Below are 13,228 nucleotides of genomic sequence, written 5' to 3' on the forward strand. Positions count from 1 at the left end.
CTGCTACCACCTGGAGTCAGCCACCATCACCCCTTGACTGATGCCTGCATTAACTTCTAACTAGTGCCTCTGCTTACTCACTTGCCCCTTCGCAATTAATCCACAACACAGCGTCCAACAAGGCCCTTTAAAAAAAAATAAGTGAGATCAAATCATTTCTCTATTCCAACTATGCTATGGCTCCTGCGGGCATTTAGAGTAAAAGCTCTAGATATTCTCAGTCATTTACTCATTTTCTGCTACATCCATCCCCAGGTTACCTCTTGGCTCTCACCTGTTGCTTCCCTCCTGGTCAAAACATGCTAGCTTTCCTGCTGTTTCTAGAACACTTAGCTTGTCATGTTAGAACCTTTGCATGGGCTGTTGACTTTGCCTGGAGCTCTCTTCCTTAAATATCCACAAGGTCAACTTGTTCACCTCTAAATCTTTGTTCAAATGTTGCCTTCTCAATGAGGACTGATCTTTTTTTTTTTTTTTTTTATTTAAAGATCTTATTTATTTATTTGACAGAGAGAGACAGCCAGCGAGAGAGGGAACACAAGCAGGGGGAGTGGGAGAGGAAGAAGGAGGCTCCTAGCGGAGGAGCCTGATGTGGGGCTAGATCCCAGAATGCTGGGATCACACCCTGAGCCGAAGGCAGACGCTTAATGACTGCGCCACCCAGGCGCCCCGATGAGGACTGACCTTATTTAAAATGGCAATCCACATCTCAATCTCCCACACTCTCACCATATTTTGCTTTTCTTCCCCATTGCACTATCATCTTCTAACTTGATGCCACTTTCCATCTCACCATGACACGATGCAAACCCCACAAGGACAAAGAGCTCTGTGCATTTTCTTCACTGAAAATAATGTGTGTTACATAAAGAGATGCTGAAAATTGTCTGTTTAAGAATGAATGAAGTGTAGTGTTTTTTTAAGAAAGTCAGTCAAATCCATTCTAAGAAAAAGTCCTGGTCAGAAATTACTTTGCCTCTTTGTTGTGGGGGAAGCATACAGAGATAAAACAGTAGAAGGAAATGAAAAAAATGCACAAAATAATGGATAATCCAAAGATTAAATATGAGAAGATAGAAAACACAAATTATCAAGCATTTGCTGCATTTATCTAGTTTATATCATTGGCTAACCACTACTCTAAGTAAGCGAATTCCCACAATGTGGTTTCGCTTGCCATTTGTTGTAAGATAGTCCCTGTATCATGACCAGAATTTCAACTTTAATACGTAAAAGATGGCCCATATTGGTAAGCAGAATATCACACTCACAAACCTTTTAACCTAAATTTTATAGAGATCCTAGAGGAGTATCAAAGTATGTAATGTACTATATATAATCAATGCTCTTTAGAAAACTGGTAAGAGCCCAATTCTTCTCTATAATTATAAAGATTACCACTTCTCTAAATAACACTCTACATAACATTTATCATGTATCAATTAATCCAATTCTTCCTTACAAATCCTTAAGGCTTTTTTATCAGCATACCCAGAGAATCAAGTTGACTTTTAAATTGTTTTATGATATCTTAACATTTTAGCAAAATGGACACTGCTTTTTCTATAAATTTGTTCAAAAATATGTAAAACATTTCTCGAAAATGCCAAAACAATCAATGCAAACTAGACGTGGTGCAAAATTACAACTGAAAATTTTAAGCCATTGATAAAGTGACCTTGTTTTCTGTTGCTACAATTCCACTTCTGCATATATCTTCTTTTGAATTAATTGGGAAATTTCAAGGTTGCTCTATGAAAGTTGATATGGTGAATAATAATATTGCTGTAGTACAATCCCTTTCATTTTGGTCCCCTCTACAACAATAGAACTCAAATTTGAAACTGTGTAAATGAAAAAAAGAATCCAAGAAAAGGGTATTTTAGTCTGGATATCTGTGTTGATCTTTCTCCACCAATCACTTGAAAAGGCAAACATCTATAAATACTTGGTCTTTTTTCCCTGAATGCAGATTAGTAGCAATCAAAGATAATAATTTAGGAACAAGATTGAGACATTACAGGGGAAAACCTATTTAAAAGAAACAAAAACTTTACTTTAAAAGTTGGAGGCTTTAATTTGTAATCTTACTGAGTATGAATTTTTTGCCATATATTTTCATTTAAATATGTGAAGACTGTTTTAAGTTTGACATAAGAGCTCAAAAATCTACTCCAATATATGCATGTCTTCAAGTAACGTGTTTCATCTGACGATATATTTGTCCTCATCCCACACCAATTTTGTTCTCTTAGAAAAAAAAAAATGACAGGCTACTGTTGTAATTAGTTTCCTTCAGTATCATAAAGAAATTGTGCTTAGGTAGAAAATTGGTTGCCTCCTCAAGAGATGGGAACTGAATTTTTTAGGGGTGAGAGATGATGATCTCTGGAACTTATTTTCAGATGGATAAGTTAAATAAACAAATAAAAGGAAACACACACCCAAGAACACATGGACAGAACAAATAGAGTAGAATGGCATAATATTCAAATAAAAACCCAAATATAAATGGCATGTATGTGTGCATTCATTATACTATTTTTTCAACTTTTTAGGTGCTGGTTAATTTTTATAGTACAAAGAGGGAAAACATTAAAGAAACCAAAAATCTAATTGTAGTATATATACCACTTTATTTAAAAATTTTTTTTTCTTTTACTTCACCACTCCTTCAGCAAACAAAACAAAAAGGAAATATATCAAATAAGTTATAATAGATGCTTTCATATAACCAATATATGACTTATTCCTTTTTGTATTTTGTTCTAGATTTAAGATTTTTCCAAAAATTAAAAAAGAAAATAGCCTATGTTAATTTTTGATTCCTAAAATAAGTTATTTGCAAAAGTAAAAGTCATATTCTTTTTAAGATTAGATATGAAAATACTGGTGTTTTTTAAAACATATTCTCCCTTGTATAGTAGAGATTACAACTTTTAGTTCCTTTTGGGAAAAAAGTCAAAAATTAACATTCTCAAATTCTGATGAACTATTAGAGTTATAATACTACAGTAGGTTTGTATTATTAGGTATCCAAAATTAGGGAGTTGGGAAGAGAATCCTAATTTTCAGAAGAAGAAATTAAAATTTTCTTTCTGGGAGAAATATTTGTTTCTCTTTGCTATTGGTGGAGTATTATTTCAACATTTAAACATTATTTAACATATGACTCAAGTATAATTCTAACCTCAATTTAGAAAATACAGCTTATTGTTACCTCCTAGGCAGCCAATGAATGAAAGCAGGATCAACTGTTTCCATGACAACATCATCTTTAATTGCTAAAAGCAAGAGTAACTCTTGTCCAGTCTCTGATGAAGACGATGCTTTGTCTTCAGGTAAATCCTTTAATCTGTAAAATATATGTACAAAGAAGTTAGACTTGAAAAAAAAATGTTGCTTTAGAAAATAGATTTTCTTTTCATAAAACTGTATCATTCACACTCAAAATCCTAAAATGAAACAACTCTTTTGTGATACAAAAGAGAAGATGTATGAAATGTAGTTACTTTAAAAACAGTTTATGTGGAGCACCTGAGTGGCTCAGTCAGTTGAGGGTCCGACTCTCAATTTCGGCTCAGGTCATGATCTCAGGGTCATGAGATAGAGCCCTTTCTTGTCCCCTCCCCTTCCCCTGCTTGCACTCTCTCTCTCTCAAAAAAATTTTTTTTAAATAAAAACATTTTATGTAATTGATATGCAGATGGAAGCAGCTTCACAGCATTATAAATGTTCAACAATACTAAAGTATTAAATATTAACATATTAAATACTAAAATTTTTGCTAGATAATAATTAGAACAAATAACATATTACCCTAAAATTCTAACTTTTCTCATTTTCTCTAATGATAACATTTTGGTGAAACTCAGAGTCAAATATGCAGATATCTTGCAGCACCATTTTCATTGTCTCTGAATCTCTAATAAGACATATAAATTATAAATAGCACTATCAATGCTCATATTAAGCCTATTTTTTTTTCAGAGACAATTGCAGAAAGCCCCCAATTACATATGCTGCATAAGACATCAAAAAATGCTAATGGTGGAAATTGTTCAGTCTGAGAGTCTTGCAAATGAAACAATTTTCTTCTTTCTTTCTTGAATTTTCATGTACTTGAATGTGCTGATTGAGAGAACGTAATTACATGCATACCTTGCATCACTTTCAGTGGCCATTTGAAACAAGTTCAAGTGTATGGTCAATGATCAACTAGGCTAGATATACACACCTAAAATTGGAGAATCTTTTCTGGACTGCTGAAACTCAGCTGGCTCCATACAGGTGAACTGATGACTGTGACTATCATTCACATTAGCAGAAAAGGTGTAAAACTCTGATTCAGTAGCTACTATGGATTGGGCCGTATTAGTTATTGCTGAGCAAGAGAGAGAAATCTCAGCTTTCGTAAGACAGTGGTAGTTTATCAAGGGATCCTGCTTAGTGATGTGATGTATTTGATTGGAATAGAGTATGTCCAGATGACAATTTTGATAGTGAAAATATGACAACTTTGCAAGTTATGTACTTAAAATAATATATTAAATCATTCCTCTAGTAATGTTGTTCTTGTGCACTTGTAATCTAATATATAATCTTGGGTGGGAAGTAAGAGGTGGGAGTGCAACAAAAATACCAGGATTTGGGTATGACTTGATCCATGGGAATCTGAAACATGTGGAAATACTACTGAGAACTACTGTTCTAAGAACTGCAAGTGAGTAACTTACACCATCATGGTATCTATGGCCATCTCTCATTAGTTCCATTACTACAAACTGCACATATCTTGGGTTCCCTTAATACAAACACTGCTAAATGAATTCAAGTGCAAGCAGTCTACTTGAGTGGTGAAGGGCAAAAAGAGTCAGGGTATGGAGAAAGGAGACAGGGGGAAGAAGGAAGCCAATAAACGTTAAGAAATAAAGCCACTAATTGGATGGGAGCTTCCTTCTCACTGGGGAAACTCTGGACGTCCAGCCCAGGTAGAATGTATGCCTCAGAGTCATCCAAGACTTGCTTGGAGTTGCCCAGATTTATCCTTGCCAACGGACAAGTGAGCTGGGGTATTTATACACCAACTTCCATTAGTCAGCATTTGAAGACTTGTTTTCAGGGAGTATTAACTACCCAGCACTTCTAACCTCTCCCTGCAGGAACAAAATGGCTTCAGAAGCCAAAAACGTGCTTCAGGTAAAGAAATGCATATGCTGACAACAGAAAGTGGTGTGTGCACTGAAGTGATGAGAACCTAGAAGGTATGTGTGGGGCAGATGTAGTGTCTACTACAGCAGACTCATGAACCTGAGAGGTTTTGAAGCCATTTTCAACACTATCAGATCCCAAAAGACTGAGGGCCAAAATTACTTAGTGACTTAAGTATACGAGTGAGGACACACGTTCTGCTGTGATCAACTCTTACACCACTCAAGCTCTTCTAGTGGCTGAGTGTCCCTACTTGGATCAAAGGCTTTCAGATACCAAGCCTTCCTTCTTTTATTTCTTCTCAATCAGGGACACATTTTATGTCTATAATTGCTTTCAGTTACTAACGTGAATGATAACTGAAATCATTCTAGATTCTATTAACTTATAACTGACATCCATAAATGCCATAATCTCCTTCTCATCACACATGTAAGGAAAGTAGTCCAGAAATCATGAGAAGGGTAACACAAGCTACACAAACTCACCCATGCATACACACGCATGCACACACACAAAGTAGAGAAGAAATTAAAAAAAACCCTCAAATACAATGGCAATTAGTCATAAAAGGTATGGAAACGTTAAGTGCAATGATACTATACATGATGTGTCAGATTCATAAAAAATTCGAGAGTGACTGCAAGATATAATACAGTCTGGAGACAAGGGCTAGGTCTTGAACAGAGGAAAGGCCTGAAGAGTATAACAATGGTAGAACTGCTATCTCCTCCTTTAAGGAGCTAAAGCTATCCAGTTTATACTCTAAGTCAAACTTGGAAAGAATGTGGTAATAACAAACATAAAAAGAACAAGCAGTTGGAATTTTCAGGAAAAAAGAAGACAAACTTTAGCAAAGCATCTGTAGTACCATCATCATAATCATTATTAAAAAGCATCCAAGGGCACCTGACTGGCTCAGTTGGTAGAGCACACGACTCTTGATCTCATGGTCATGAGTTCAAGCTCCATGTTAGCCATAGCATTTACTTTAAAAAATAATGAATGAATGAATGAATGAATGAATGAATGAATGAATAAATGTACTACCTATTTTTAAAAAAAGCACAACTGCATAAATATGAGAGGCTTTTCTCTGTGTCATTATAGAAAACAAAATGTATTGTCTCTGTTCTGACATTGCAATGGAGAATGAAAATGTTACAAACACTTATAAATAGGATAAGGAGAAAATTACTAGATTGATACTCTCTGAAGGTAGGACAGCAGCTCATCTATCATTGGTTGCTCCAACATTCCAAACATCCTGTATATAGTAGTAGGCTTCCAAGTTTCAAGTTTTAATGTTTCTTGCTAAGCTTTAAGAATAATGAATAATTCAACTCTGGAGATTAAATCTTTGTACTGGACATCAAGTGAGTGAAAGCATTTCTATTAGAAGGAAAAGATAATTCACAAATTGGAATCTAGCCATCATTTGAAAAGCACTTCAGGAAAATGTGTACAAAGGCATTAAAAAGGTGGTAACTTAAAAAAATGTTATTGGGGCACCTGGGTGGCTCAGCCAGTTAAGAGTCTGACTTTGGCTCAGGTCATGTCCGATCCCAGGATCTAGCCAGGTCAGGCTCCCCGCTCAGCAGGGAGTCTGCTTCTCTCCGACTCCCACCCACCCTCCATCATTCACGATCTCTCTGGTGCTCTCTCTCTTTCTCAAATAAATAAATAAAATCTTTTTAAAACATGTTATCTTCCAGGGCACCTGGGTGGCTTGTTGGTTGCGTGTCTGACTGGTGATTTCAACTCAGGCCATGATCTCATTGGTCATGGGATCCATAGAGCCCTGCATCAGGCTCCACGCTCAGCAGGGAGTCTGCATGTCCCTTTCCATCTGCTCCTCTCCCCACTCACACTCTCTCTCTATGTCTCTCTCTAAAATAATAAATAAATAAATCTTAAAAAAAAATGTTATCTTCCTTAACAATGCATCCCCAAAGTAACATACATATCACTTAAATTTTAAAAGTATAAATGTCAATGCTCAGAAATCAGTTGCATTTCTATACACGAATAATGAGACTGAAGAAAGAGAAATTAGGGAATCCATCCCATTTACAATAGCACCAAAAACCATACATTACCTTGGAATTAACTTAACCAGAGACATAAAGGATCTATATTCTAGAAACTATAAATCACTCTTGAAAGACATTGAGGAAGACACAAAAAGATGGAAAAATATTCCATACTCATGGATCGGAAGAATTAACATAGTTAAAATGTCCATGCTACCCAGAGCAATCTACATGTTCAATGCTATCCTGATCAAAATACCAAGGACATTTTTCAAGGAACTGGAACAAATAGTCCTTAAATTTGTATGGAACCAGAAAAGGCCCCAAATCACCAAGGAACTGTTGAAAAGGAAAAACAAAGCTGGGGGCATCACAATGCCGGATTCCGAGCTGTACTACAAAGCTGTGATCACAAAGACAGCATGGTACTGGCACAAAAACAGACACATAGACCAATGGAACAGAATAGAGAACCCAGAAATGGACCCTCGGCTCTTTGGGCAACTAATCTTTGATAAAGCAGGAAAAAACCTCCAGTGGAAAAAAGACAGTCTCTTCAATAAATGGTGCTGGGAAAATTGGACAGCTACATGCAAAAGAATGAAACTTGACCACTCTCTCACACCATACACAAAGATAAACTCCAAATGGATGAAAGACCTCCATGTGAGACAGGAATCCATCAGAATCCTAGAGGAGAACATAGGCAGCAACCTCTACGACATCGGCCAAAGCAACCTTTTTAGTGACACATCTCCAAAGGCAAGAGAAACAAAAGATAAAATGAACTGGTGGGACTTCATCAAGATAAAAAACTTCTGCACAGCCAAGGAAACAGTCAAAAAAACTAAGAGGCAGCTCACAGAATGGGAGAATATATTTGCAAATGATGCTACAGATAAAAGACTGGTATCCAAGATCTACAAAGAACTTCTCAAACTCAATATGCAAGAAACAAATAAACAAATCAAAAAATGGGCAGAAGATATGAACAGACACTTTTCTAATGAGGACATACAAATGGCCAAAAGACACATGAAAAAATGTTCAAAATCATTAGCCATCAAGGAAATTCAAATCAAAACCACACTAAGATACCACCTTACGCCAGTTAGAACAGCAAAAATTAACAAGGCAAGAAACAACAATTGCTGTAGAGGATGTGGAGAAAGGGGATCCCTCCTACATTGTTGGTGGGAATGCAGGTTGGTGCAGCCACTCTGGAAAACAGTGTGGAGGTCCCTTAAAAAGTTAAAAATTGAGCTACCCTATGACCCAGCCATTGCACTACTGGGTATTTACCCCAAAGATACAGACGTAGTGAAGAGAAGGGCCATATGCACCCCAATGTTCATAGCAGCATTGTCCACAATAGCTAAGTCGTGGAAGGAACTGAGATGCCCTTCAACAGATGACTGGATTAAGAAGCTGTGGTCCATATATACAATGGAATATTACTCAGCTATCAGAAAGAACGAGTTCTCAACATTTGCTGCAACATGGACGGCACTGGAGGAGATAATGCTAAGTGAAATAAGTCAAGCAGAGAAAGACAATTATCATATGATTTCTCTCATCTATGGAACATAAGAACTAGAAAGATCGGTAGGGGAAGAAAGGGATAAAGAAAGGGGGGGTAATCAGAAGGGGGAATGAAGCATGAGAGACTATGGAGTATGAGAAACAAACTGAGGGCTACAGAGGGGAGAGGGGTGGGGTAATGGGATAGGCTGGTGATGGGTAGTAAGGAGGGCACGTATTGCATGGTGCACTGGGTGTTATACGCAACTAATGAATCATCGAACTTTGCATCAGAAACCAGGGATGTACTGTATGGTGACTAACATAACATAATAAAAAAACATTAAAAAAATTATTCGAAGCTTATTTTTCCAGCAAAAGTAAAATGAACGAAAATTTAAATTAGTTTCTTAAAAATTGTTTTTACTAAACTTAATTATTAAGTGTTGCTTGATATGAAAAAATACACTACATCAAAAATTAATGATGTACTGTATGGTGGCTAACTGAACATATAAATAAATAAATAATAAATAAATAAATAAATAAATAAATAAATAAAAGTATAAATGTGTTGAAAGAAATTCTAAAGTCTTTTTGAAAACTCATTCAATAAATATTTATTGAGCCCCTAGAAGGGACTGGGATTTCAAGACTCGGGGAAGGTGGAGGTCCAGATGGGCTGTCAGGTCACTGATGATTCCTGCCCTCAGGAATTGCTGCCCATGAGGAATGAACGTGATTAAAATCATTACACAGTATTTATAAACTAGCCACTGTGAAAGGTGTAACGTAGGGGTAGAAGTTTCTATGAAAGGCTCAGTGAGAATGGCCCTCATCAGGAAGCACAGGGAAAGTTCCTCTGAGGAAATAAAGTATAATGGAAGAAAAGAAGAGATTATATATTATCAGAGGTGTGTATGTGTTAAAGGTGAAGGGAAGAAGAAATTTCCCAGCTATAGACAAATACTTGGTATGGCTTTGAGTTGGTAAAGAGGCTAGTGTGTAATCACTGTCTGGACCTTTTCCCATCAACTACCACCTCATGTCCCAAGAACCGGCCCAGCACCCCACTCCAACACCCTGGATCGACCACCTAAAGGGTTAATCCCTGGCTCAGCAAGGGGCTTCTAGAATACTGCTCTAGTCCTTGTCCCTTCTGATTGGTCAGTGCCCATGCCCTACTGCTGGTTAAATATTTTGGCAGTCAGCTCTGGACATAAGGAATAGAATATGCAAAGGCCTTGGGGCTTAAGGGTTCATGGCTTGTTGCTACAACAGAAAGAAAGCTAATGAGATGAAATGCAGGGGGCCAGGTTGAGTGTGGTATGAAATGAGACTGCAGATGTATAATGTTTGATGTAGATCTTATATGCCTGGCTGAGAATATGAGTACCAAGATACAGCCCTTTGAAAAGTCACTACAGTGTTAATCAGTAATTGCCGTGATCGGATTTGCAATGAACATTACAAATCAGACATATTATAATCTGCATCAGACTTAAAAGAATGAAAAGAAAACATTTTGCGACACATCAGTTCATTCTTACCTTCAAATTCATAGAAATCAGAGGCTAGATAATATGAGGCAAACGATCTGATTTAAGAGAAGAAAAACATATATTCTAATATTCTGATATATGCACACAGACATACACAAGCACACACAGAAACACAAAGAATAGGGTTTGAACATAAAATAAAACCTCATTTAGGAGCATTATCTCTAAAAGTTATGTTGCTCGTTTTTAATTAGTGCTGAAGTAGGGCATTGACTTTATAAATAATGACGGTAATTAATACAATCACGAACTGACTTCTCAGCATTGCCAAGTATTGTCATGGAAGAAGGGACATATAAAAGCTTGTCCCGCTTCTGAAATCACCAAGCTAAAATAAATACAAAGGAAGCTACTGAAGCAAGACAAATACAAATCAAAATATCATCTGCCACATTAAAATATTCTACTAGTCATAGGAATCTTTTAAATCAAAGAAAAAAACAGATAGCCTTTAGAATTTTCTCTGCTAATAGACATTTGCATCTGGGGGCTACAGCTTAATATATTCACAACACGTTTCTCATGGCAATCTTTAAATAGCCCCCAAATTTAGTACATATTGACAACTGTACTATCTATTCTTAATGTCAGTGGAGCTAAAAAAAAATGCTAGACCTTGGACTCAAAACCGAAAATGCTCTAAATAGTTGTTCCTGGTTGCTCTAAAACAAGAGACAATTTGTGGCTTTTGTCACATACTTCACAAAATTGCTACTAAGAGTGTGGATCATGAAATATTGATATATATATTTATAATATTAAAAGTATATTGGCAACTTCGAATGGAGTCTTGGCAAATGCTCAGAGTTAAGTTCCTTTATATGGTGGAAACTTTAGGTGTGAGAATGATCTGGCTTCATTTGTATCAGAGTAATAGGCATTCTCTTTTCTAATAAGACAAACCTTTCGGAATTTTTTTCTAGAAGGATTGCTTAACACATCTCTCATATCCACAAAAAGACAACTCTTACTCTGACAACTGAGAAACAAATTCCATTTGTTGAATATATGTTGTTCCCAACCCCCCCCCACCAAAACCCTCCCCCAAAACTACTCTAAATAGTTGTTCCTGGTTGCTCTAAAACAAGAGACAATTTGTGGCTTTTGTCACATACTTCACAAAATTGCTACTAAGAGTGTGGATCATGAAATATTGATATATATATTTATAATATTAAAAGTATATTGGCAACTTCGAATGGAGTCTTGGCAAATGCTCAGAGTTAAGTTCCTTTATATGGTGGAAACTTTAGGTGTGAGAATGATCTGGCTTCATTTGTATCAGAGTAATAGGCATTCTCTTTTCTAATAAGACAAACCTTTCGGAATTTTTTTCTAGAAGGATTGCTTAACACATCTCTCATATCCACAAAAAGACAACTCTTACTCTGACAACTGAGAAACAAATTCCATTTGTTGAATATATGTTGTTCCCAACCCCCCCCACCAAAACCCTCCCCCAAAACTACCCTTGAGCAGGTTAGAGACTCATAGTGTAGTAAAACATTCAGTTATTAATGGATAAAAGTTTGATGCCTATGGGTTTTGTATTATGAGTCTTCTAGGACTTGTATTAACTCACTATCATGGAATGCAACCATAATACCACAGCAGTCAACTAATAAATAAGTTTAAAGCCTTGATGAGACTGCACATCCTGCCAGATCAGAAATCAGGCATCATCTACCTCCCGTGTTTTCATTCACTATCATCATCATTCATTCATAATCCACACATCTTCCTGAAATGTAGGTCATCTACTCTGCACACCAAACCTCTTCCCTGCAGGAACTGAACTGGCAAGGATTGAAATTTACATGAACATTGGATTCCCAAGTCCAAGATTCTTGACAACTCCACACACATCCCTAAGGTTCACAAATGTTCATCAGTAAGGAGAGGGGAGCTTATAACGTGTCCAGTCTGATGATATCTTCACACCAGCAGTGCTGTGTTTACAGTAGCACAATCAGCAAACACAGCACATGCCACCAGGAAGTCATCTCGTGCTCCCGAGGACCCCTATAGCACCTGACCTTCCTTCCTTCATGCTCAACATTTTCACCACCTTCCATTACGGTTATTTTGACCATGGCTTCCCTCTTCAACCAGACTAAGATCTGCAAAAAACAAAAACAAAAAAACCAGCAGCGATTTATAACCTGTTGTACGTTAAGACCCCTTCCGAGAATCAGCCAAACCTATGGATTCACCTACCTCTCTACCTGAATAGACACAGACTGGTATAACTTTTGTACCCAATTGTTTACTACACTGAAAAAAATTTATTTCACATAGATATTTTATATATATATATATATATATATATATATATACACACACACACACACATATATGTGTATGTGTGTGTATGCAGGTGTACAAATATGCATATGAATGTATATGTATTTATAAATAAATTTCTTGTTTCTTTGTTCATGTGGAAATCAATAGAGACATCAAAATAGAATTAAATAGAAATTACACAGAGAGAAAAGAAAAAAACTGTTAAAAAATAAATTTTCTGAGAAGACTACTGTTGAAGGCTTGACAAAGAAGCTGAAAGTATGAAGCTGTTTTTGGTATGATGAGGCATGTCATCTCTGACATCCCGTTAATTTTTTCTGTTGGTCTTTTACCAATCAGTGTACACAGGCAGACTCAGAACCAGAGTCACAACATGCATACATTGAGTCGATGAGTCAGCTATATAAAAATGTTGCCAGAACACTCTGAGCAGCCTTGTGTTGATTTCAGAGCCTCCTTACTTTGTCCTCAACCCAAAGACATCTTCTCTGGCAACACAAAAAGATCTTCCTGTCCTCAATTCAAAGAGATTTGCACTGATGATATGTCAGAAAAAATTACATATCCATTTTTCAATTGATTCCATGGCTTCAG

The 13,228-nt window shown here is 36.5% G+C and overlaps 1 protein-coding gene across 1 annotated transcript in view; it reads right to left on the reverse strand.

Annotated features, from left to right (window-relative positions):
• Positions 1-3,352, reverse strand: part of CNTN3 (contactin 3) — a 244,839-nt gene extending 241,487 nt beyond the window's left edge. The window contains exon 1 of the mRNA XM_026501250.4: positions 3,221-3,352. Within this exon, the coding sequence (XP_026357035.3) occupies positions 3,221-3,275 (55 nt within the window). The 5' untranslated portion in view covers positions 3,276-3,352. The remainder of the gene's footprint in view (positions 1-3,220) is intronic.
• Between the last annotated feature and the right edge of the window lie 9,876 nt (positions 3,353-13,228).

This window comes from Ursus arctos, unplaced genomic scaffold (assembly GCF_023065955.2).
Source record: "Ursus arctos isolate Adak ecotype North America unplaced genomic scaffold, UrsArc2.0 scaffold_14, whole genome shotgun sequence".
Classification (NCBI taxonomy): domain Eukaryota; kingdom Metazoa; phylum Chordata; class Mammalia; order Carnivora; family Ursidae; genus Ursus; species Ursus arctos.